This window comes from Chlorocebus sabaeus, chromosome 4 (assembly GCF_047675955.1).
Source record: "Chlorocebus sabaeus isolate Y175 chromosome 4, mChlSab1.0.hap1, whole genome shotgun sequence".
NCBI lineage: Eukaryota > Metazoa > Chordata > Mammalia > Primates > Cercopithecidae > Chlorocebus > Chlorocebus sabaeus.
Genome location: NC_132907.1, coordinates 93,785,242 through 93,811,125, shown reverse-complemented (window position 1 = coordinate 93,811,125; position 25,884 = coordinate 93,785,242). Strand labels below are relative to the sequence as shown.

At 50.5% G+C, this 25,884-nt stretch overlaps 2 protein-coding genes across 2 annotated transcripts in view; both read left to right on the top strand.

Annotated features, from left to right (window-relative positions):
• AHRR (aryl hydrocarbon receptor repressor) overlaps window positions 1-25,884 on the top strand; it is a 110,222-nt gene that overhangs the window by 79,637 nt on the left and 4,701 nt on the right. Inside the window, exons 5-10 of the mRNA XM_007961068.3 lie at window positions 6,686-6,775; window positions 15,240-15,369; window positions 16,388-16,524; window positions 20,504-20,703; window positions 24,966-25,027; window positions 25,310-25,451. Coding sequence (XP_007959259.2) covers window positions 6,686-6,775; window positions 15,240-15,369; window positions 16,388-16,524; window positions 20,504-20,703; window positions 24,966-25,027; window positions 25,310-25,451 — 761 coding nt within the window. The remainder of the gene's footprint in view (window positions 1-6,685; window positions 6,776-15,239; window positions 15,370-16,387; window positions 16,525-20,503; window positions 20,704-24,965; window positions 25,028-25,309; window positions 25,452-25,884) is intronic.
• The window catches only part of EXOC3 (exocyst complex component 3), a 39,206-nt gene continuing 34,003 nt past the window's right edge, over window positions 20,682-25,884 (top strand). Inside the window, exon 1 of the mRNA XM_073014876.1 lies at window positions 20,682-20,703. The gene's annotated coding sequence lies outside the window, so the exon portion shown is untranslated. The remainder of the gene's footprint in view (window positions 20,704-25,884) is intronic.

The window sequence follows — 25,884 nt, the reverse complement described above, 5'->3', positions numbered from 1 at the left end:
TTCATGCTCCATGATTTAATTCTAGAGGCCTGACAGTATTTCTTAGATGTTGAATAAGATGCTCCTGTCTCCTGGCTTTTTTTTTAATTCCTGTGCTTTTGTAGCTATCATTGCATATTTATTTTCATATTTAGTATAAACCTACCAGCTGCATAATCAGTTTGATGCTATGTTTATTAATTAGTATTACAGCATATTGATAGATTCAGGAGGAAAAGACATCTGTAGGATGTTGACTTATCTTGTGTACTGAGGTGTGTCTTCCCATTTGTTCAAATATAATTTTTTGTGCCTCTGGAGATGTTCTGAAATTTTCTTCATATAGGTTTTGCACGTCTCAAGTTTATTTATAAGTACTTTAGCTTCTTTGATGTTTTTGTAAATGGGGCTTTATCTACGATTGTGTATCCTAATCTGGCCATTTTCTAGTTTGTAAAGGTTATGAATATCTGTATGTTAATTTTGTACTGCATTATTTTATTGGGGTTGTTTTATTTTATTTTTTTTTTTTGAGACAGAGTTTCACTCTTGTTGCCCAGGCTGAAGCACAGTGGCACGATCTCGGCTCACTGCAGCCTCTACCTCCCAGGCTCAAGCCATTCTCCCTCCTCAGCCTCCCTAGCAGCTGGGACCACAGGCATGTGCCTCCACACCCAGCTAATTTTGTATTTTTAGTAGAGACAGGGTTTCTCCATGTTGGCCAGGCTGGTCTCGAACTCCCGACCTCAGGTGATCTGCCCACCTCAGCCTCCCAAAGTGCTGAGATTACAGACGTGGGCCACCGTGCCTAGCCTTATCTGGGTAATTTTATCATAGATTCTCCTGGGTTTTCCAGATGTACTATGATGTTGTCTGCAAAGAGAGACAGTTTCACTTCTCCCCAATCGTCGTACGTCCTGTTTTTTTCATGTCGAATTGCATCAATCCATACCTGCAATACCATGTCCGATGCCGTGGGAGGGAGTTGGCAGGCTGCTGCTTTAAAGGCCCACGTGGTGAGTATTTTAGGCGTTTTGGGCTGGGCTGTCTCCACCACTTTGTGGTTGTCGTACAAAAGTATCCATAGACAATGAATAAACGCATGGGTATGGCTGTGTTCCAGTGAGGCTCTGTTTACAAAAGCACGTGGCAGGCCATAGTGGGTGCCATGCTGGGGGCCATAGTTGCACCCTTGTATGGGTGGTGGTGGGCCTCCCTACCCTGTTCCTTGATCTTACTGGAAACACCTTGAGTGTTTCCCTATGAAGTCGCTGCCTTAGGAATGAGGCGCACACACATACCTGTTACCTGTGAAGAAGGTATTCAGTAATTCCTATTTTCTTGAGCCCTTTTTTTTTTTCAGGAATAATTGTTGAATTTCATTGAGGGCTTTTTCACCATATTTGGAGATAATAATTTTTCCCCTCAGATCTGTAAATATGGTCTATTACGTTAATGGACTTCCTAATACTGAACCAGCCTTTCATCCTTGGATGATATCTGCTTGGTTATTGGTGCATTATTTTCCTAATGTGAAACTAGAGTCTATTTCTGAATATTTTGTTTAGCTCATTTGCATCAACATTCAAAGGATATTGGTGTGTCATTTTCTTTTTTACTTTACTCTCCATATCAGAGTTAAGTGTCAATGTTATACTTCTTAAAAAGGACGAGAAATTTTCCTTCACTTTCTGTGCTCTGGAACCATTTACGGGGCATTGAAATTATCTGATCTTTGGCCGGGCGCGGTGGCTCAAGCCTGTAATCCCAGCACTTTGGGAGGCCGAGACGGGCGGATCACGAGGTCAGGAGATCGAGACCATCCTGGCTAACACGGTGAAACCCCGTCTCTACTAAAAATACAAAAAACTAGCCCGGCGAGGTGGCGGGCGCCTGTAGTCCCAGCTACTCCGGAGGCTGAGGCAGGAGAATGGCGTAAACCCGGGAGGCGGAGCTTGCAGTGAGCTGAGATCTGGCCACTGCAGTCCAGCCCGGGCTACAGAGCAAGACTCCGTCTCAAAAAAAAAAAAAAAAAAAAAAAAAAAAGAAATTATCTGATCTTTGAAGATTTGGTGGAATTCCATGTTACAACCATCTGGACCAGGTGCATTTTTGTGGGGTAATCCCTTGATAACTTTCTCTATTCCTTCTACAGGAGTTGATCTTTTAAGCTTGCTGTCTCTAATGGAGTCAATTTTTATAAACTATGTTTTCCTAGGGAAATACATACTTTAGGTTTTCAAATGTATTTGTATATAGGTCTTTCTCCCACTTTTATTCAATCACTTGCCCTCTGCCACACCCAGGGAACCACTTTCTAATATTTATTACTGTAGATTAGTTTGGCCTGTTCTTAGGTGTCATATAAATAGACTCTTAAGTTAATGAACACTTGCATCTGATTTTTATTTAACGTAGTGTTTTTGCGATTCATCAATGTTTTTGCATAATCAGTAGGTTTAAAAATCTTTTAATTGTGTAACAGTATTCCATTTTATAATTATTCTGCAATTCATTTATCCATTATCCATTATCCATTTGATAGTTGCTAGAAATAAACTAGCTATATTTCTAGCTTTTGATTATTATGATCAAGGCCACTGTGAACATCCTTGTTCCAGGCTTTTTGTGAACGTGCCCATTTCCCTTGATGAAATACTAAGGCTGGAACTTCTGGGTTGTAGGGCAGATGTACACTTGCCTTTAGGAGAAACAGCAGGACAGTTTTCCAAAGTGACTGTAGCATTTTACATTCCCACCAGTCACACTCTCGCCCTTACCAGTATTGCGTGCTGTCAGTCTTTCTGACAGTGGCCGCCCTGGAGTGTGGAGCAGCATCTCGATGAGGCTTTAACTTGCACGTCCCTGGTGGCTGAGGATGCTCAGTGCATTTTCATGTGTATGGTGTGGGTGTTACTCTGTCTCTTTGGTAAAGTGTCTGTGCAAACATTTGTCCCATTGTTTAACTTTTTCTTTTTTAATTGTTGATTTGTAGCAGTTCTTATAGATTCTGGATAAAGTCCTTTATCAATGTGCTGTGCATATTTTTTCTCTGTGGCTTATCTCTTCATTTTTTACAGACATTTTAAAATAAAGCCCAATTTATCAAGTTTTTTCTTTACGGGTTAGGGTTTTTGTATCCTACCCAGATCCACCGACCTCAAACTCGTGAGGGCATTTCCTGGGTTTCTTCTGGAAGCTTTGTGGTTCTGGGCTTTGTGTTTGTGTCTGTCATAGGTCTTGAGTTAATTTGTGTGTGTGTGGCATGAGATAGGAGTCGGGGTTCATTTTTCCGTACGAATCTCCAGCTGTCCCAGCCACGCTGTTTCAGACCTTCCTTCCCCACTGACTGACCTAGTGCCTTGGCTGAGGGTCAGCGTGTCTAGCCTGACCTTGTCCTGCTGACCAGAGCTTTATAGGAAGCCATGAAGTCAAAATAATTTCCACAATTTTGTTCTTTTTTTTAACAGGATTTCTTTAGCAAGGCTAGTTCTTTTGCAATTCCATAACTATTTTATTATTTTATTATTGTAGAGACAGAGTCTCACTCTGTCACCCAGGCTGGACTGCAGTGGTGTGATCTCAACTCACTGCAACCTCAATTTCCCAGGCTCAAGCAATCCTCCCACCTCAGCCTCCCAAGTAGCTGGGACTACAGGTGTGCACCACTATGCCCAGCTAGTTTTTAAAGTTTTTGTTGTTTGTTTTTTGTGGAGATGGGGTCTCACTATGCTGCCCAGGCTGGTCTTGAACTGTTGGGCTCAAGCAATTCTCTCACCTTGGCCGCCCAAGGTGCTGGGATTACAAGCATGAGCCACCACGCCCAGCCATAAAAATTTGAGAATCAGCTTGCCACTTTCTATAAAAAGAAAAAAAAAAACCTTTAAAATTATGATTGGGATTGCATTATATCTACAGATCAATTTAGGGAGACAGGACAATCCTAACTACACTGAGCCTTTCAGTCCAGGAACACCATATATCTCTTAGTTTATTCAGGTATTTTCTCAGTGATGTTGCATTGTTTTCCGTATACCAGCCTTGCACATCTTTTATTAGATTTATTCCTAGGTATTTTATGTTTTTTGATTGGGGCCTGGAGTTTTCTTTGTGGGAAAGTTTTGATTAGAAATTCAATTTATTTAATAGATATTTAATAGATATTAGGTTATTTAGTTTTTCTAGTTTAGTTTTCTAGAAACTTTAGTTTCTAGTTTAGTTTTTCTAGTTTAGTTTTTCTAGTTTAGTTTAATTCTTCTATCACTTTTGTTAATTTGCATATTTCAAGGAGTGTTTCCTGTTTCACTTAAATTGTTTAATGTATTAACTATCATTTTTAGTATTTTCCTACTATCCTTTTAATATTTGTAGGACCTGTAGTGATGTACTTTTAAACTCCTGGTGTCAGTGATTTGTTTTTTTTCTTGGTGAGTCTTGCTAGCAGATTATCCGTTTTATTAATCTTTTCAAAATTTTCAAAAATTCGAGTTTTGGCTCTGTTAATGGTCTCTATTATTTGACTGTTCTAAGCCATTTTCATGGATTTTTGACTCTTACCTTTATTTTTTCTTCCCTTTTCCTTACCTTAGATTTAACTGACTCTGCTCTCTCTAGTTTCCTGAGGAGGGACTACATACTTTTGAAAGAGTCATTTTAAGCTCACTGGGATTTGATGCTGACTCTTCTGCAATTGGAAGTTTGTGACACTTCCTGTGTCCTCATTCTGATGCAGTTTTGGGTCTGTGTAGCCGCACTTGTTCTTACCATTCTCCATCATTTTGTGGAATGTGGGGGGGATTTGGATTTAGGTAACTGCCATTATCCTTGGCTGCCTGGGAGTCTTCAATACCGGTATTTCAAAAGCTCTTAGAAATTGATATTTATAAACCCTAATAGAAAAATTAGCACGTGACATACATAGGGCAGTTTACCAAAGAAGAAATACAGGTTACCAGTGAAGGTAGGAAATGTGTTTCAATCTCATTAGTAATCAAAGAAATGAAAACTATAACGGTAAAATAATTTATCTCTTTTCAAAAATAATATATCTGTTTTCAAATTGGCAAAGATTTCAGAAAAAGAAAGGAAAACAAAAGTACCCAGCATGGTCCCGATTTGAGGAAATTGGTGTGTAATATACGGCTGATAGCCACAAACATCATGGGAGTCTCCGAATGTCTGTGTTTTAAAGACACAGATGGAAACGTTTATGAAGCCGTGTCCAGGTGACTCTGCCCCTCGCCCCTGCCTCGCGCAGGATGTGAGACTGGGCGAGACATTCCACCTGGTAGCCTGTGCTTGCTCGGTGCCAGCGGCCGTTGCTGCCGTGGACAGATCCTGCGGCTCAGAGGCCACCGTCTTTCCCGCATCCTCACCAGTGACGGCCCCGGGAAGCTGCTGCAGGGTGGGGCTGGCTTCTCAAATAAAGGAAAACGTCACATCAAGCACAGCACAGCCACATCCTTGCCTTCTCCATCTGTTCCCTCCAAAATCCCACAATAATTACGGCTGTAACTAAGATGTAATAATCATACAAATATTGTGAATAACATACACGGCTGAATTTAATATCAAAATGAAATGAGTTTCTAGAAAGTATTTTAAGATGCCATAGTTAATGTAAGAAAAAATAAAGAACTTGCATACAGTATAACAATAAATAAATCAACGTGGTGTTAAAATCTGCCCCGTTTCATCTACCATCTCCGCAAAATGTGCCCACACTAGAGGGTCTTCAGAGTGAGGTGGACCAGGCCTTCCAGAAGCACATCACCCTCATCTTAAGTGGGTCCAGAGAATGGAAGGAAAGGGGCAGGAGCGACTCATGTCTTGATGGTTGTGTATACCGTGTGCAAAATACACAGAGAAACTATAGGCCAAGTTTAAACATAGATGGATAACCCCTAAGTGAGGTTAATCAATTCCAAGAGCATATTAAAAAGTCATGATCAAAGAAGCTTACCTCATAAAGTACAAGAATGATGCACCATCAGAAAATCTATCAATCACACACAAAATAAAAATTGTGATTGTTTCAGTAGATGCAGAAAAACACCTGATGGAGTTCAATATTTTTCTCTCTCTTTTTTTTTGAGACAGAGTCTCACTCCATTGTGCAGGCTGTAGGGCAGTGGCGTGACCTCGGCTCACTGCAACCTCCACCTCCCGGGTTCAAGCAATTCTCCTCCCTCAGCCTTCCAAGTAGCTGGGATTACAGGTGTGCACCACCACACCCAGCTAATTTTTGTACTTTTAGTAGAGATGGGGTTTCACCATGTTAGCCAGGCTGGTCGATGGAGTTCAACATTTTTCATAATAAAAATCCTCAGAAAAGCAAAGGGTATTCCAGACAGTGTGTAGAAGAAGGTACATGGGCGGAAACGTCTGCAGAGGAAAATGGAGAGCTCCTGCCTTGTCTTAGGTACCAAGTCTCACTGTCGCGCCAAGACAAGCTGCATATTTTATAACACATAATTTTATGTTTATTAGAAAAGGGGCCGTGTAAACCATGGCTACCTTCTCATGTTGCCTGTTAACTTGGAGCCTGTGACAAAATGGTAACAAATAAACAAAAAGTGGGCGTTTCTAGAGGTTATGAATATGGACTACAAAACAGAAGAATATTGTTGAAAATTTAAGCAAATGATGCTTGCACTTTTTCATTTTCGTTGAGCCAATTTGATTTTTTTTTTGTTTTTTCTTCTAGTCTCTTAATGGCTTTGCTCTGGTCGTGAGTGCAGAAGGGACGATATTTTATGCGTCAGCAACGATCGTGGACTATCTGGGCTTCCATCAGGTAAATGAAACCAGAATAGCCCTCCAGTCTGTTAAGTGCTGGGTTCTCTTCCCTTCGTAAATGTTTGTTGTCTTCAAGGTTTGACAAATGTCTAAAGTTGGGTTTTTCCTGTCACTGAACTCGTATCAGATAAAGATCTCCGCACTCCAGCTTCGTCCAGGGCAGTGTTTCTCCCAGCCTGGGTTCGGGGTCTCGGTGTGAGGCCGCTCAGTGTCGGGGTGTTCTGGTCTAAGGGAGCCGCGGCGCCCGGACAGCGGCATGGTCTCCTCTGGCTCGGGCACTCTGCTAGGTCCCCTGCCCCACCAGCGCCATCCCATTCATCCACTCCCAGTCAACGTCTTAACGTCTTCCCGGTGCACTCAGGACACAGCTTGTTCTGGAAATGCCCTTCCTGACGTGCGAGTGGTTCGCTTGGAATGCTGCCCGGTCAGCCCCAGGTGGATGACTCCAGACTTCCAGGCCGAGAATGGGGTTGAGGCCTCGTCAGATACCGAGCCCTGGAAGGGCAACTCACCCAGGAAAAGGTGCGATAAAAAATCCCACCCGGTCAGGCGCAGGGACTCACGCCTATAATCCCAGCACTTTGGGAGGCCGAGGCGGGTGGATCACCAGGTCAGGAGATCGAGACCAGCCTGGCCAACATGATGAAACTCTGTCTCTACTAAAAATACAAAAATTAGCCAGGCGTGGTGGCAGCCACCTGTAGTCCCAGCTACTAGGGAGGCTGAGGCAGGAGAATAGCGTGAACCCGGGAAGCAGAGGTTTGCAGTGAGGTGAGATCGAGCCACTGCACTCCAGCCTGGGTGACAGAGAGAGACTCCGTCTCAAACAAACAAACAAACAGACAAACAAACAAATCTGACTCGAAGCCAGGAGGGGAGCAAGGGAGCTGTTTTTCTGTCTGGAAAGGAGCTGGGGTCCCTCACGGAAAATCAGATGCTGGTTGTAGAATTAAGATTTCTCCCACTGCACGGCAAGGACTCCCAGGATCTGGATCTCAGGCATACTGCAGACTGATGAGATGACTGGAGAACCCAAAGAAGCAAAAATGGGGCCCTTTATCTGCACTTTCACAAGCCACTCCCACAAACATGCCCACCCTGCAGATGAGCTCACGGTGCAAGTAATAAACCCAAGGAAGCCATAGATGGTGAGCAGGAGCCAGCAGACAGGTAAACAAACCCTGATTCCTGGAAGAACTTAAGGAACAAAGCCGTCCAAAGGAAACTGGCAAACAAACAGATTTAAAACAATAAAAGATAAAAGCAGCAGTATAAAGAAAGCACAGCATATGATGAAAAAAAGAACAGACATGTTTGAGAAAGATCAAAACAAAACTTTGAAAAATAGAGAGTAGTTCAGTCTGGAGACAGAAACTGTGCAGAAATTTGAACAGTTTTATAGAAAGACTTACGATGGGTTTAGCGTAAGGAAGTGTTAACCAGTAGCACTAGCTCAGCAACAAAGGACTAAAAGGACTCTGAGGACACAGATACAGCAACAGAAGGGCAGCAGTGTGCACAGGGCCCAGGCAGGGGCCGTCTTGGAAACCCCAGCTCCACTGAGGCTGAGAGCCAGACCCACGGTGGCACAGGGTGGGGCCATGACCTGGGCAGTGGAGAAGTTCCCAAGATGTTCAGGCCAGGGCTGGCTGGTAGGAAGCTTCCCTTTGGGACCCAGGTGAGATGCGCACCTGGAGGCCGCTGGGTGCTGGAGGAAGCTGTGACACTGCGGGGTGCACACCAGTGGAGTGGGAGGCCCCAGGGGAAGCCCTGCCTCCTGCAGTGCCCAGCACCTCTGCCTGTGAGGAAATGGTCCCAGATCCAGCATTCACGCTGAGCGAGAGGCAGCACATGGGGTGATTAAAGTGAAAAATCTCCCTGGTCCGGTGGGAAGCCTAGGGGCTGAATCTCCTGGTCCGGTGGGAAGCCTAGGGGCTCCATTTCCCCCCCCCCCGGTCCGGTGGGAAGCCTAGGGGCTCCATTCCCCCCCTCCAGTCCGGTGGGAAGCCTAGGGGCTCCATTCCCCCTCACGGTCAGGTGGGAAGCCTAGGGGCTCCATTCCCCCCCCGCCCCGGTCAGGTGGGAAGCCTAGGGCTGAATCTTCTGGTCAGGTGGGAAGCCTAGGGGCTCCATTCCCCCCCGGTCAGGTGGGAAGCCTAGGGGCTCCATTCCCCCGGTCAGGTGGGAAGCCTAGGGGCTCCATTCCCCCCGGTCAGGTGGGAAGCCTAGGGGCTGTGCAGGGCAGCAGTCAGTGGAAGCCACGAACCGCCCCACTCACCCATACTAGTCCCTGACAAGTCATTAGAATTCATGTCTGCCCAGGCCCTGAGGCTGCACAGAGTTCTATCCAGTTTCCATGAGAGCCAGGATTCTGAATTTCCCCACAGCTGAAGTCGCTGCTGCCTTGCTGGTGACTCTGCAAAGCAGCTCTTCTAGTCTGCCCCTAAGTCCAACCTCCCGCCCCTGAGCCCAGGCCGGTCTCCCTGTGAACTGCAGGGACCGCGTGACCGCCGGGCTCATTGCAGTGAGCTTGTTTTCTGCACCACAGCTCTCTCTGCACACTGGATGCCTCCTCCTGATGGCCTCTCCCCCAGCGTCCACGTGAAGGTGCAGCTCGTCAGCACACCTGGGCCGGCCCTGGTGGAGGACGCAGGGGGACACGGCTGTGTGCAGGGAGAGGAAGCACCGTGCAGTGGGCATGGCTGCCAAGGGGTGTCCAGGCCACTGTCCTGTTGGGAACGCAGTACCGGGTGGAGACACAGCTCTGCTGTCCCAGCAGCGACCTCAATGGCCCTGAGCCTCATTTCCTGTGCCCACACCATGGCCAGCAGCGGTGTCTGCCTGCCAGGCTGTGGCCAGACCACAGGGCCACTGAGCAGGGGAGTGCTGGAAAAAGCCCTGGTGCGTGGCGCTGCGTCTCCCACCACAGAGGGACATCACTCTAGGCGGCTGCTGTTGACACCGCGTGACTACAGGCTTTGCTGAGTGTGCCCTGGAGTCTGTAGTTGGGGACTTTCATCTCCTGACGTGCCCTATGAGAGGGGACCTGGAGTGACGGCTGGCGGGTCCCTCATTCCCACAGATGGCACGAGCATCTGGGTGGCCACCCGGCATCCTCTTCATCTCCATCTTCTGTGCTCCAGTCCCATAGAGCTGCCCGGGGGATGCTTCCTTTACAGGCGGAGAGCTGTGGAGTGGGTCCGTATGCATTTGCTGGGCCTTGGTGCATCCTTCACTGAACAGGGGAGCACTCGAAGGACAGGACGTGGGCAGACACGAGGGTGTGGCTCAGTGACTCTGTCAACCTCAGCAGAGCAGCTTCGGCGTGGTCTGTGTGTGCAGGGCCTGAGTCTAGAGATGGCCCCTTGCTCTGCCTTTTGCATGCTCAGAATCACCGTCAGCTCTAGTCACTGCATCCTGAGCTGCCCTGAGTTCTCCAGTCGCACCTAGAGCCGCTGCCTTTAGCCATGGCTCGATGGTCTCACTCCGGGGTTCGGCTCTGGGGACAGGGGCAGGTGCTGTACAGAGCAGCTCTGATTCCAGGTCAGAACTTTTGCTAATTGGGCTTTCTGTTTTCTTGGCGCTTGGTCATTTTCCCCCAAGCATAAGTTAAAAAAAAAAAAAAAAAGTTTCGCCTTGATTATGAGGAAATTGGTTCCAAATGCCATTAAATCAGGCATTGCCTCTAGTTTATGCAAAATATCTCATGAAAATATTAGAACAGCTTTGTGCTTGTGTGAGTTTATTGCGCAAAATGCTTTACAAAAAGTCAGGAACCAATTATTCCCAGTCACAGCGTGAGTGCATGATTTCAGTGTCTTCAAGCTCAGCAAGCTTAGTGAGGAATAAATGGCTTTAGGTGTATATTTTAGTTGCCATTGACATTTGTTGATTCAATAAGTTGTTCGTTCTCTCAAACATTAGAGCTCGTCAATCAGAGCAGTTAGAATCCCACAGGCATGGTTAGCTGACGTGTGCAAGCTTTTGCACAAAAAGGTAAAAATGTTAGCTGCTAGAGTGAGCAGCATATTAAAATTGGAAATGATTTTATTCTAAACTCCCTAAGTGGTGGTGTAAAGCTAAAATAAAGACTGTCTTTACTTGATGAAAGGAGGGTTTGTTTTTGTACGATTTGGATAATTTTAATGTCGTGCTCTCCCCCTCCCACTTCTCCCAGCGTGTATCTTGATGTCACTTTGTAGGAATCAGACTTTAAAAGATTAAGACAGACTTAGGGCAGACATGCCACACTGATGATTAAAACACAGAACTTTGTTTCCTCAGCCTAAACAGGATTTACATTTCACCCTGTCTTCAGATTTGCCTCAGTTGGAGAACTCTTTCCCGCTCTGCTACACGCGCCTGTCTTGAGCAGCAGCCCTTTCTCACTTGTTGAATTCCCCTTTCGTTACCTGACTGCGGGGTTGGAGATGATGGATGAGGCACTCGGGCAGGCCTGGGGCTGCTCAGGGAGGGTGCTGGGGGTTCACCTTCCAGGGGCCTACAAAGCTCAGGGTTGCTTGTGGAAACTAATGCAAGGAGCATTTCGGTGTGGGGCAGCGTGGGGTGGCCAGGGCAGGGCTGCGGCTGCTCCGGTGCAGGAGGCGGCGCACTCCGTGGTGAAGAACTGGAGAGAGAGCGAGCTCCGGAAGATGCAGGGCCTCATGATCTGGTGCAGCACCAGCTACTGTGAGGACAGCCGGGTGCCCATGCAGCAGGTGCACCCAGGCCTCCAGCACTGCCATGTGCCTCTGATGCAAGCCCAGGCCTTGGTGACTGGTGAGTTGGAGAAGTCCCAGGACCGCCGGGCTTGGGGCACCAGGCCTTGCCATGACAAAGCCAGATTCCCAACATGCAGGGAGTGAGAGCTCCAGGTAAGCAGCAGCTGCCAGCCACGTGACCATGGTTGCAGATGACCTCGTGTGCCTCACCCTGACCGTGACCACAAAGATGAAGGAGTCTCTCTCTTCTAGTGGGAAATAAGTCTTTGCCTGTGGCCATTGGGGCTGAGGGCAAGCATCTATTTTTTAAAAGGAATGGGAATTTTTTTTTCTTTTTTGTTTTTTTGAGACAGAGTCTTGCTCTGTCGTCCAGGCTGGAGCGCAGCGGCACAATCTTGACTCACTGCAACCTCTGCCTCCTTGGTTCAAGCAAGTCTCCTGCTTCAGCCTCCTGAGTAGCTGAGATTACAGGTGTGTGCCACCAGACCTGGCTAATTTTTGTATTTTTAGTAGAGACAGGGCTTCACAATGTTGGCCAGGCTGGTCTTGAATTCCCAACCTCAAGTGATCCGCTCACCTTGGCCTCCCAAAGTGTTGGGATTACAGGCATGAACCACTGTGCCTGGTTGGGAGTTTTAGTCTTTTAAGCAGCATTTATAAATGAAGAAACTAGGGATGGCAGCAAGTGCAAGGGGAATGTCGGTTGCCTCTGGACACTGGTTCCTCTGCGTTTCAGTTTTAAAAAGCTGGCACTACAATGTGTCAGAGCTCACACAGGAGTGTTTGGAGCCGTGTTTCCCATTGTCCTGGCAGAGCCGGGGCCCTCCAAGGTGCCCGGCTCTTACTGCAGGGGACCAACAGGCTGGCCGGCAAGAGCTGATGGGGTTGGTGTTTCTGTTCGTTGCCAACCCCATTTACCGGAAGTGTCCCCACACCATTTTCCATAAGCTGTGAAACAAACGTCGTAAGATCTCTAATTCAGAAGGGGAAAGAAACCTGGGTCTTTGTTTCCTTGGTTTTGTGTTACATATGCCCGGGTGGAACGTGGATTTGAAGATGTGGAATTGGGAGGTAGAGTGGTTTGGATAAGAACTCTGAAACGTTCCTTGTGGATCCCCTTTTCTGGCCATCGGGATGTGGATGTGTATTTGTTAAACTTCTCACACTGCATCCTTCAGCCTGGAGACCCTGCGGAAACACGAGAGGCAACGCCGCTGTAGGGGACACCATGGTGGTTATGTAGCTAAGCTCCCTCTGAGGGGCCCTGAGGCTGCCGCCATAGAGCGGCGGAACGGTGCAGTTCCTGGAGGAGAAGCGGGTTTTGACTGCAAAATATTCCAGTATCCGGAGTGAACACTAAAGGAGAAGCTGTGGCTACTTGATGATAAGAGAGCTGTGAAGTCCCGGATTTGGGAAATCCTGTTTTTGTAGAACAGGATGGGATGGAAGCCTAAACCCAGCATTGCTTCCTAGCCCCTGTTAACAGAGCCCTTCGAAGACACTCCCCTGGTAACAGAAGTCAAGGAGAAAGAGGGAGCCCTGAGGCTGGGAGGAGTGCAGACTCCCTCCAGCAAAGGAGGGGCGACCCCCGCCCTCACCAGACACTGGCTGCAGGGGCATTCGCAGCTGAATGGAGGCCGCATCCCTGCAGGAGGAAGCCGGTCTTGAGCCCTGATTCACACCACAGACAGCTTCAGGGCATGATGGAAGTTTCCAGAAGATAACAGAGCAGAGCGAGATCTATGAGGAAAGATTTTCTCAGGAAAAAAGCCCTCCCCACGCAGAGAGGACAGATGGGTTGGGCCTCGTGGTGTCCATCAGGAGGGCAGGATGGCAGCGGGACACCTTGCATGAAAGGCGGCCCACAAAGGACTGGGCAAGGCAGCTGGACCGCTGAGTGGGGATTCCAGAAAGAGACACGTCTGGCCGCAGGCACGCGCCCACGGAGGCACCCGGGCACGCACCCACGCACGCACGCGCCCATGCACGCACCCACGCACGCACGCACTCACGCAGGCAGCCACCCACCCACACACACCACACACGCCGGCCCCGCTGAACACCTGAAATATACAAGATGGTCCTTCTTATGGTTCAGGACCTGGAAAGTTGAAACCGTAGCAAGAAGCATGGCGTATCCACCAGTGACTAAAAGATAAAGAGGAAAAGGACAAACACTGGCCAGAAGGTGCAGCCGCTGGAGTGTTCCAGCCTTAACTGGAAGAGGAGCTTCCCCCCCCCTCCGGGAGGCTGCGGCTGGCGCCCGGCTGTGCCAGTCAGGAGCCCCCTCCTTGTCCACAGCGCCCATCCCGCAGTTCAGCAGCTGCCCTCACGGTCGCGATGCGGGCAGGGGGATGCTGGCGGGGCCCTCCCTCCACGTGGAGTGCGCGGTGCAGAACCAGCCCCCACACGGAGGGCGCCCGACTCAGAGGCAGAAACAGCCTTGCGGGTGCCGGCGGCGCCCTGTGGCCTCATCTGGGTGGGGTCCCGCGAGGTGTTTTCTTGAAGGTGACTCACCCAACTGTGTGTTTGTGATTGGGCGCTTTTTGGCCTAGGTTACCCTCCAGTTACCAGTCCTTAGGAAGGCACGGAAGGCAGAGCCCCTAGGAGTGCGCTGGGGGGAGGCTGGCGCGGCCCCTTTCACCTCGAGGGGTCTCTGTTCCTCTGTACGCCTCGCCGTGACAGCGCATTCTCAGAAGGGAACTGCAGAGGCACAGGCGGTTGGAGTCCAGGCCCTTGAGTGAGGGCCTCGCCCTGCCCTCCTGAGGCTGTGTCTCCTCTTGTTCCGGGAGCTCCGTGGGTCCTTCCCACTGGGTTGCCTGAAGATGCTCGTCCCTTTAGGGTGAGTTTATTACGTTCCTCTGAAGTCTTGATTCTTAAGGAGCTTCCCCTCAGTTAGGAAGAACTGCTTGGTTATTATCATGATAACAAATGCCACCTAGAATTAGGTCACCCTGAAAGAGTCCTGAGGTTCTAGCAGCCCCTGGCAGGGTTAATTATTCGGGGGCGGGGCGGGGCGGGGGTGTGCGGGCCAGGCTGCAGGTGCAGATGCCTGACTTTCTTCAGTTAGGAGAAGGCAGAGGGTGGTGGGATGGCCGGCCTTCCTCAGGCGCAGACACGCTCACGGGCAGTGGTGACAGTTGGGTCCCCCTTGAAGTCAGTCTTCGTGGCACACAGTGTCAGCCTCTGTCGCCGGACATGGACCCTGGGTGCCTGTGAGGGTCAGCCTCTGTGTCAGGGCCCAGATTTGCTTCTGAGCAGGTGGAAGGAGAGCGGACTAAAGAGAGGCCTGTGAACTGGTCCTTGAGACTTCATGAAAGTGGTTGAAGGTTGAGGCCTGGGTGTCAGGAAGGAGGAAATCACCAACCATAAGATGTGAAGTGATGGGAAACGGAGTCACAAAGAGTCTAAGTCGACAGGAAAGTGGATGTCTTAGCCCCACGGTGTCTGTGGCCCAGAAGATGCCCATCTCTTAGCCTCCCGCCTGCCCTCAAAGGCTGGATGTGGGCACCACTTGGTGGGCAGAAGGATGGGCAGGTGCTCCAGGCAACTCAGACAGACGTCTTCCCAGGAGGGAGCGGGGGCCCGGGGTCAAGTGCTGTCTTTTCAGTGGGATTCTTTCCCTGTGGCTGTGACTTGCTTAGACAAGTGGAGTGGAAATTTTTCGGTTACTCATCAGTGGGATAAAGTGTGTAAAGCCACTTGGGGTAAGGCTGAAATAACCTTGCTGCGCTATTTCAGACAGACGTAATGCACCAGAACATTTACGACTACATCCACGTGGACGACCGCCAGGACTTCTGCCGGCAGCTCCACTGGGCCATGGACCCTCCCCAGGTGGTGTGTGGGCAGCCCCCGCCCTTGGAGACAGGTGGGTGTCTGGGGTCCAAGTGAGTCACCAAAACCTAGAGCAGGTCACATAACACGTCACTGCCTCTGGAAATGACCCTGTCGTGCCTTCTTGGTGTGCTTTGCCTTCCACATTGACCTCAGCGCCACATCTCACCTTTCTTCAGAGACCTCCTCCTATGTCCCTCATTATCCTCTGATTGGGCTGCACCAGCTCCGTGTGGCTCCAGTGTGCTTCACTCCTGGTTGCTTGCCTGGGCTCTGCCAGGCTTGAGGTCACCGCCATTCTTGTCACCTCATCATGAGCTGCAGTCCTGGCCTCTTGTTTTGCAAACTCCCCTCAAGTCTCATGTCTGCCAGGAAGTTTCTTTGCTTCATACTAGAGTTATCCGATAAAAGTCCCTGAAAGATGGTTGCTCCTCAGAGTCGGTGGCCCCTTTTCACAGAAGACCTCGGCACAGGGCTTGCCCCCAACCTCCCTGTGGCGCTGACTGGTAAGATGAACCCGGCAGGTGTGGAGCTCCTTGACAGGCAATGACAGGCAGGGGCTCTGCTGGGACAGTTGCATCTGGGCTCTGAGGAGAGGCGACACCTGCCCGGGGTCCTGTGCAGAGGGTGACTCCTGGGTTCTCTCGCACATATCCACAGAAGCCTAAAATAATTCACGAAAAGTTTCCACCACCACCTCATGTGACAGTATGATTGACCTTAAATCAAACAGCAAAGCCCAGGCACCTACATGGAAGACCCTTTTATAAAGCTAAAAACAAGCAAGATGAAACCATCGGTCCATCGTCGTGCATGCGCATGTACTAAAAACGATGTTTTTAAAGGCAAGGGATGGTGAAGGCAAAATTTGTCCGAGCGACATCTAGGAGGATGCTGGGCGCAGGAGGAGCGCACGGGGATAGGGTTTACGTGACCTTGCATATGAGAGCCATGGGTGTGTTTGTTGCGTGCTCTGCACATGCAGTTGTGCGTGTGACCTGTGTGTTTTGGCTTCTCCCACCACCACGCCCCTTGGCCACTGTGGTCTGCAGGAGATGACGCCATCCTGGGGAGGCTGCTCCGGGCCCAGGAGTGGGGAGCAGGCGCGCCGACCGAGTACTCAGCCTTCCTGACCCGCTGCTTCACCTGCCGTGTGCGCTGCCTGCTGGACAGCACCTCAGGCTTCCTGGTGAGTGTGTGGGCTCCTGGCAGGGGGCTCCCGACATCTGGGGTGCATTCTGCCCTGGGGCGGAAGGAAACAGAGGGCAAGAGGAGGTGGGGGCATTAACCCACGTGTCCCTGGTAGAGGGGCAAGGGCTGGCACTGAGCTCTGTGCACGCTGGGATGGTATGGGGCCTTGACGGCTCTGAGGATGCGAGGGGATGCGTGATGAGTCAGCTGTGAGGCCTGCTGTGGTGGACAAGCCAGGTCGATGAAAATGTAAAACTGCAGTAGGTTTGTACTCTAGTAGTTTCTTTATTTGTAACTTATTAAAATATTTTTTAAAATGTGCCCCACCTCTGCCAAGGGCTGGCAAGCTGGGAGAGCCTCTGGCTGTGGCTGGCATGAGTGGCTGAGCCCACGGCTTCTGCCGAGCTTTTTGGTTTCACCCTCTTCTCTTGCAAACAGATACTTGGGATTTTCACTTGTGCTATTTGACTATTTCTTCTTCCAGCTCCTCATTGAATCAGAGAAATCCTCCCCATTGGACATGTCAGGGCAAAGGCCTCCCACCCTGTCCCAGACCCCTGCCCACCTTTCAGACCCCTGAGGCACTGTACTTCCCCTGGGTCGCAGCACAGTCAACCCTGGGTCACAGCCCCTGAGAGGCCCAGTGGTGGCCCCTGCTGTCTCCTGGCTGCAATTCAATGCCACAAGGTTGTCTCACCCCAGCACCCTAGCTGGGCAGGCCCCTTGGGCTCAGCTTTCCACCCATATGTGGACCCATGACCTCCTGGGGACCTCGGGTGCAGACCGTCCCCACAGCAGAGGCACCTGTGGGTCTGCCTGTTTCTGTCTCTTTCCCATCCACTGGGTGCCTGGTGGAAGGACCAGCTCTCCACAGGCCCTAGGTCTGCTGCCACAAACATGCCCCAGGGCACAGCTTTCATTTAGATAACTAGTGACAATAAAGTTTTTTTTTGTTTTTTTTTGTTTTTTTTTTTTTTTTTTGAGACAAGAGTCTCGCTCTGTTGCCCAGGCTGGAGTGCAGTGGCGCGATCTCAGCTCACTGCAAGCTCCACCTCCCAGGTTCATGCCATCCTCCTGCCTCAGCCCAGCCTCCCGAGTAGCTGGGAGTATAGGCACCTGCCACCACGCCTGGCTAATTTTTTTGTATTTTTAGTAGAGACGGGGTTTCACCGTTGGTATTTTGTTCTATATTTTGTGGAACTTAGGATACTTACTTTTATTGGCTAAGGAATGTTGTTCATTTTTAAAAATTATATAACCAATTCCTGGTTAATTAAAAACTCTTATTTATAGATGACACAAAATTGGAAGGATTTTACTGTGCAGCCAGTGGAATATAGTTTAAAATGAAATTATCTTTTTTTTTTTTTTTTTTTTTTTTTTTTGAGACGGAGTCTCGCTCTGTCGCCCAGGCTGGAGTGCAGTGGCCAGATCTCAGCTCACTGCAAGCTCCGCCTCCCGGGTTCCCGCCATTCTCCTGCCTCAGCCTCCCGAGTAGCTGGGACTACAGGCGCCGCCACCACGCCCGGCTAGATTTTTGTATTTTTTAGTAGAGACGGGGTTTCACCATGTTCGCCAGGATGGTCTCGATCTCCTGACCTTGTGATCCGCCCGTCTCGGCCTCCCAAAGTGCTGGGATTACAGGTTTGAGCCACCGCGCCCGGCCTAAAATGAAATTATCAAAGAACTGAATGGAGGAAATAAGCCAGAGAAATTAGATTGACGCTAAAATGTTGCAATGAGATTTATACGAATAAGTGTCTGATTCTGTTTTCCCATTAAAATCCATTCATCCACCGCACCGTAAAGGGCTCCTGTATTGACAGAGAACATACCAAGACCCTGCAGGGCCTCACAGCTCTTCCCAGCTTCCACCCTAAGTGGTGCAGTCTGGGCAATGTGGGTGTCATGGAAGCTCCCTCATGCCACAGGGCCAGCTGAAAATGGTAGTCTTTGAGATTCGGCTGAAATTAACTGGGGAGCTTGAAGTCAGCAGTGTTGGGAATATTTATACTAAAGAAATTGGCAAACACTGCATATCTGGGAAGTTTTCCCCCTGGAGAGCTAGATGTTAAACATTTTCCAGCACACCACTGCCTTGAATCCCCCACACCAATCGTGTGAGTGCTACACAGCAGGTGTTTATTATTTCTTTAATATATACATGGACAGATGGAAAGATGGATGAATGGATGGGTGAATGGTTGGATAGATAGGAAGATGGATGGATGGATGGATGGATGGATGGATGGATGGATGGATGAGTGGATGGATGAATGAGAAGATGGATGGGTGGATGGATGGATGGGAAGATGATGGATGGATGGATGGATGGATGGATGGATGGATGGGAAGATGGATGGGTGGATGGATGGACAGATGGAAAGATAGATGGATGGATGGATGGACAGATGGAAAGATAGATGGATGGATGGATGGATGGATGGATGGATGGATGGATGGATGAGTGGATGAGTGGGTGGATGGATGAGAAGATGGATGGACGGATGGGTGGATAGATGGATGGACAGATGGAAAGATAGATGAATGGATGGATGGATGGATGGATGAGTGAATGGATGAATGGGAAGATGACGGATGGATAGATGGATGGGAAGATGATGGATGGATAGATGGATGGATGGATGGATGGATGGATGGATGAGTGGATGAGTGGATGGATGGATGAGAAGATGGAGGGATGGATGGTAAGATGGATGGGTGGCTGGACACATGGAAAGATAGATGGATGGATGGATGGTTGGATAGATGGGAAGATGGATGGATGGATGGACAGATGGAAAGATGGATGAATGGATGGATGGTTGGATAGAGAAGATGAATGGATGGATGGATGAGTGAATGGATGAATGGGAAGATGACGGATGAATGGATGGGAAGATGATGGATGGATAGATGGACGGATGGATGGATGAATGGGAAGATGGATGGGTGGGTGGACAGATGGACAAATGGAAAGGTGGATGGATGGACGGATGGATGGATGGACGGATGGATGGGTGGGTGGGTGGGTGGATGGATGGACGGATAAATAGACGGATGGGTGGATGGATGGCTAGACGGACAGATTGATGGGTGCATGGATGGATGGGAAGATGATGGATGGATGGATGGATGGATGGATGGTAGATGGGAATATGATGGATGGGTGGAAACACGGATAGATGAATGGATGGGTGGATGGATGAATGGATGGGAAGATGAACAGATGGATGGGAAATGGATGGATGGAAACATGGATGGATGGATGGAAAGATAGATGGATGAAATAAGGATAGAGAGAGGGTGGAGCCACATTGTGGGGTCATTCTTCCATAGAAGGCAGTACCCCTGAAGGCCTTTGGTAAACAAGTAAATTATACATCAGCCTTCCGTTTGTAGAGATATATTTTATTTTCTTTTATAACAAACTCCTAGGTTACTTGCTGGTTTTTAAAATCACACTGTACACCCTAGATAAATAAAACCAAGTTGTGCCTAAATTTTGTCATTACAAGTGAAGAATTCATAATTTGTAAATGGCTTGTTAAAGCTGAAACAATCTTTGGAGATAATCCACTCCTGCAAATTCCTGCCAGAGGGTTGGCCGCTGGCCCGGCTGTGGGTGGGTGGCAGGTCCCGCAGGCGCAATTCATGCCCCCCTGTGCATGGCGTGGTGCACATGAACGTGCACAAGCACACACGCAGGAATGAACCGGTCAATCAAAGGCAGTCGCCACGACTCCAGAGAAACTGGGAGTGGGGGATGGTTTCAGGATGACTCAAGCACATCGAATCACTGCGCAGGCCCCGGGGTCGCAGGCTTGGCAGCTGCTGCTCTGCTGTCCCTAGCTGCTCATGGTGAGCTGCCTCCCTGCGAATTCCAGCCACTGTCACATCCTTGAGTTCTGTATCCTGTGACCACCTTGCCAGGGCACTTTGTGAACACACCTTCCTCTCTATCTTTAAAACACCAGACGATGCAGTTTCAAGGAAAACTGAAATTCCTGTTTGGACAGAAGAAGAAGGCGCCGTCGGGAGCCATGCTCCCTCCGCGACTGTCGCTGTTCTGCATCGTGGCGCCCGTTCTCCTCCCCTCCACAGCAGAGATGAAAATGAGGAGTGCACTTCTGAGGGCAAAGCCCAGGGCAGACACCGTGGCCACCACGGATGCAAAGTGAGTACGACTCGCCCTTCACAGCCGCATGGTGCCTGCTGGCAGCCACCACAAAATGCCTCCATGCTCAGTACTTTCTATGTCTTCTTTCTTCATTTCCAGCCAGTAATAAAGTAAGTTTCGTGTTGTAAAAGTCATTACACAACATAGGCAGCAACGATTAGGTGAAACAATGTTTTCCAAACTCATTTGCAAACTGGCACCAAACGTTGCCTGTATCGATTCATTCCTAAATCGTCCTGTTACAGAACCAGTTTCAGAATAAGTGGCCTGACCCTGTGTCCTCAAGGGAATGGGAAGTTTGCTGTGGCCCCTGCCTTTCTCCACCTCTCGGCTGCCTGCTCTTCGCACTGTCTGTCCGTGGACAAGCGGAGGTGGTTCCTGGCTGCAAGAGATGCCGGAGAAATGCATCCCTGGTGGGCAGGTGGAGGGTCAATGGCACAGCTGCCCTCCAGCTGGTCCTCATCCCTGGCCAAGCCAGTCCTGTCCCACAGCTTTCTCAGCCTTTCAGAAGTAGAAAACACCCTGTGGGTCCCCGAGCTGCTTGGTACTAGGGACCAGTTTGGTGGAAGACAATTTTTCCACGGACTGGGAGTGGGGGGATGGTTTCAGGATGATTCAAGCACATTGCCCTTACTTACTGTGCATTTCATTGCTGTTTTATTACGTTGTAATATATAATGAAATAATTATACAACTTGGCATAATACAGAATCAGTGCTAGCTCTGAGCTTGTTTTCCTGTAACTAGGCGGCCCCATGGCAGGGGGTGATGGGAGACAGTGACAGATCATCAGGCATTAGATTCTCATAAGGAGCTCGGACCTAGGGCCCTCCCTCACATGCACAGTTCACTACAGGGTTCACGCTCCTGTGAGAATCACGGCCCAGCTGAGCTGACAGGCGGCGGAGCGCCAGCGGTCATGCGAGCAATGGGTAGTGGCTGGAAATACAGATGAAGCTTCGCTCGCTTGCCCATGGCTCACCTCCCGCTGTGTAGCTTGGCTCCTAGAGGCCATGGACGGGTACCCATCTGTGGCTGGGGGCTGGGGACCCCTGCCCTCGGGGATTCATGTCTGCAGTTTCCTAGAATGCGTTGTCTGTCTTGCGTGCTGGGAGAGATGTAAATGCTGTGTGTATAGAAACTGTGTGTTCTGCCTGCTGGGAAGACACCAGTGAGGTAGGGCTGGGGCTGCCAGGATGCCAGAGATCCAACTTCCTCTCAGAGAATTGTGCAGGACACCTTCCCCGGCCACCTGGGCAAGTCGCTGCTCTTGCCACTTCCTCCTGGGACAGCCTGGTGGGGTGGGGGCTGAACGCAGGGCGGAGGGGTGATCTGGGCTGGCCCTGCCCCCTGGCCCCTGGCCCTCAGCCCCCGGGTCCTTGGCTGTTGGTGAGGTGCTCCTGCTCTGTGACTCCGAGACCCCCCGACTTGTCCTACTCGGCGCTGCAGGCCCAGGCCCTGGTAACCAAGCGCAGCTCAGCCTGCCCTGCGATGCTGCAGCCGCTATTGGGCAGCCCGCTTTGTTCATGGCCTCCCCACTCTGTGGGTAGCAAATACCGAGTGGGAAAGAAATCTTAGCAGGCATCGAATTCAGCTCCCCAACCCAGTGGGAATCTCTGCCATAGCCCCCAGGAGTGATTGGCTGAGGCTGCACAAACCCCACACAGAAAACATTGCTGGGTCCAGACAGAACCTTGAGAGCAGATTCTTCCTGGTGTGACTCGAATCTCACTGCCTGGGGTTGCCACGGCCCTGTCTTGGCTGAGCGCGCTCTGCTCTATTTGCCTTGCCCCTGGTTTATGGTTTCCAGGTATGTCCTGATTCCGGTGCTTCTCCTCCGCGCGTGGACAGCACCCGGGATGCTCACAGCAGCTGGAGCCGTGCGGACTGGAGACGTCCCCGCCCTGTTCTGGGCGCTGGCTTCACTGATGTGCCTGCTGTGGCACGCGCGTTAGGGCCATCCTAAGTTGCAGTCACGTGCGTGGCCTTGTAGTCTAACTTTGGATTCTACCTACATTCCTTAATTTCCGTTAGTATTAAATTTCATTCTTTTAGATGCAGTCTTGATTGACCTTGTCAGAGTCCAGGCTCCCGAACTAGTTTGAGATCTGGGACTCAGCAACACCCAGCACGCTGCCGTCCCTCCTGTTCTTTGGCACCTTTGATGGGCCAGTGCATCCTCTGTATTCACACCCGTGCCCTCCATGGGAGCCCCAGGACCCACCACTGCGACCCCTCTGGGAGGACCCCGTCACACACCTGCCGGCTTCCTGATGCAGAGGATATGGCCGAGGGCCCTTTCTCCCCTGGGTGCCTGCAAAGGAGGACCTTGGAGGCTCTGGGACCGCCGGCTCAGTGTCCAGGGTTGACCATGAAGGGCTTCCATCTGCAGGCCCCGAGGCCGCCTTCCCGGCACTCACAGTGCTCTCTGTTGTGGGCGTGAGTTCCATCCTCACCTTTGACCGCTCTAAGATAACCATTTAGACAGCTCTGCAGTCTGACAGCAGCCGCCGTTATTTGAAGGTTTTCACGCTGCGTTGGTTTCCACGTTCGTTATTCATTTCTGCTCATGAGCGGCTTCTGCCTGGGCCCTGCCAGCCCCACCTCACTGCTGCTGTCTGAGGGTGGACAGAGGGCAGCTCCAGGGATGGCCAGGACATGGGCCAGCCTGCTGAGGCCCACACATCTCTGCAAGGTTTTAAATTAAATGCATGTACCTTATTTTAAAGGATGGAAATGTAAAGTGCAAGAGATAAAGGGAAAAGAAGTAAATGCTACACAGGCACACAGAAAGCCCTGGGGTCCCTGCAGGGCTCAGGCCCAGGTCCTCTGGCACCTACAGGGACCACCCAAACCCTGGAACACTGTCCTCTGCTTACAGTCACCATGGAGTTTCTGCTGCACATGTGCAAGCCTGGTCTTCCCTGGGAGTTCCCAGCCATGGAAGCAGAGGGGACGCAGCCCCCTGGTGTCAGAGCCAGGCAGGGCAGGCCTGGCCCCACCGCAGTGTGTGTGCGCACAGCCCTGTCGTCCTGGCCCTGGGGTGGAGCGTAGGTGTGGGATTACAGGCACAGGTATGGGGCCGAAAGTCATAGCACTCCTCCAGCGACCTGGACGACGAGAACCCCTGTGGGGCTGTGAGGGCAGGGTGGAGCCCAAGGCACATAAAGCTGGCACACAACTTCAGCTCAACAAACATGTTATTCAAACTCAGAAAGGGGAAGAAAACCAAGAATACTGACTCCCAGGCGCTGAAGGTTTTTGGAATTCTCCCCACCCTGCTCTGAGCTGGATTCAGAAGCCAGCTTTCGGGATACACCTTGTGGTCCACCAGTCCTGAGCGCCACAGTGGTGCAAGATGCAAGGTGCATTCTGCAGAATCGGAGCCCTGAGGCAGCGGCAGCAGCCCCCAGCAGCGGCCCCCAGCGGCGGCCCCCAGCAGCCACCCAGTCTTCCACAGCTTTTCCCACAGGGGTTTTGTGACATGATCTTGATCTCCCTGTTCCTGAAGCCCATTCTGTGAATTCCTCTGCTCACCGTAATTCACTGGGACCCCCACGTCAGCACACCCTGTGCTTTGCAGCAATTCATGGACATATATGGGGCATTGTGAGTCTCGTGTTATACCTGGTCCCCCACTCATCTCTAGTCCCGGCCCTCCTGGAGGTGCCGAGAGGACAGAGAGGAGGGCAGCGCAGGGGCTGTGGCTGTGGGGCCAGTCAGATGGGTTTGAACTCAACTCTGGGACCTGCTGGTGGGACAGTTTCACTTACTGTTTCTCTTTTGAAAAGCAAAAGCAAATAGAATCTACCAGGGTGAGTTGTTGGGACTTAAGATTCAGATCAGTGTGATGCGTATGTGGGTACACACACATGTCCCGTGTGAGTTGGCTCCAACTCGCCTCAGTGTTCACTTTCTGGAACATTACTACCTGGAGTCATAAGAATGGACTGTATTTTCTTTCTGGCCATCCAGGAAAAAAATATAAGCTCTAAAAATCATCCTATGATTTTATCCTTCCACTTTCTGAAGCAAATTCATTAGCCCTTCATTGGCCTGAAAAGTGACATGACTTAGTATTTTCAGTAACTCTAGAGCTGAGAAAATAACTTTCTGCAGTGTAAAGAATTAAACAAGAGCCAATTATTGTGTCTGTCTTCACTGCTCAGGGGCAACAGCAATACCTATCCTTACTAATTTCTACCATCGACGCGTGTTTAATCCATACGTCATCTTGCTGTTATCTGTGTTCTTCACAGAGTAAAAGCCACCACCAGTCTGTGCGAATCGGAACTGCATGGAAAACCCAATTACTCAACAGGTACTTAGAACATTTCTTATCTGATTTTTTCCGCGTGGGTAAAATGTGTTTCTGCCCCTTGGAGAGCTTCCCTGCCCAGTGGAGATGTCGGCGTATTCCATGGAGAAGCCATTTTGCAGAGATTTGGAGTCTGTCCTGCTGTGGACAAGTGCTGTTCCTGGGCTCTGGTCTGTGCGTTTCTGAGGAGCCGACGGGTCCTGCCTTGCTGAGAACAAGCAGCCGTCTTCCAGGAGCTCCTCAGCTCGCACCGTGACAGCTTCCTCCCCCTCTAAACCCCAACAGGAAGGAGCAGCAGAGAAAGTGGCGTTTTGGTGCTCAGGGAACAGACTGACGCTGGCCGATGGGCACAGGTTCCCACCAGGGCTCCGTGCCTGTGCCTCCGGGGCGGCCCTGACCTTGTCCTCGACCCCAAGGGGTGCTCAGGGTAAGTGGCGCCAGGCAGCCTCCCCCAGCCCTGGCAGCTCCTAAGTCACCATGGAAGCCAAAGAGCAGGTGGGGGAGTGATTAAGAAGAAAAAAAAAGACGGCGGCGGCCTTGACCACCACGTGAGCCACAGCTAACCTTGCTCTCTGTGGAGCTGCCCACGAAGCTTCCTGGGCTGGAAGTCACGTGTATCGCTGGGGACTGACCCCGGGGAGCAGTGGCCCAGGGATGATGGGACCGAGGATGCCCCGTGGACTCTGGGACCCGCACTCACCTGTCGCCTGGACCCCAGGTCACCCGACTCCATCCTGAGCTTGCCTTTGCTCAGAGCCCTCTCTCCTCCCTCTCCCTCCCCAGGGCCTGCCTACCGCCCAGGTGGGCCTCCTCGCCTTTCCTGACCAGCCCAGCTGTGCACCACAGGTCTCTCCCCACCC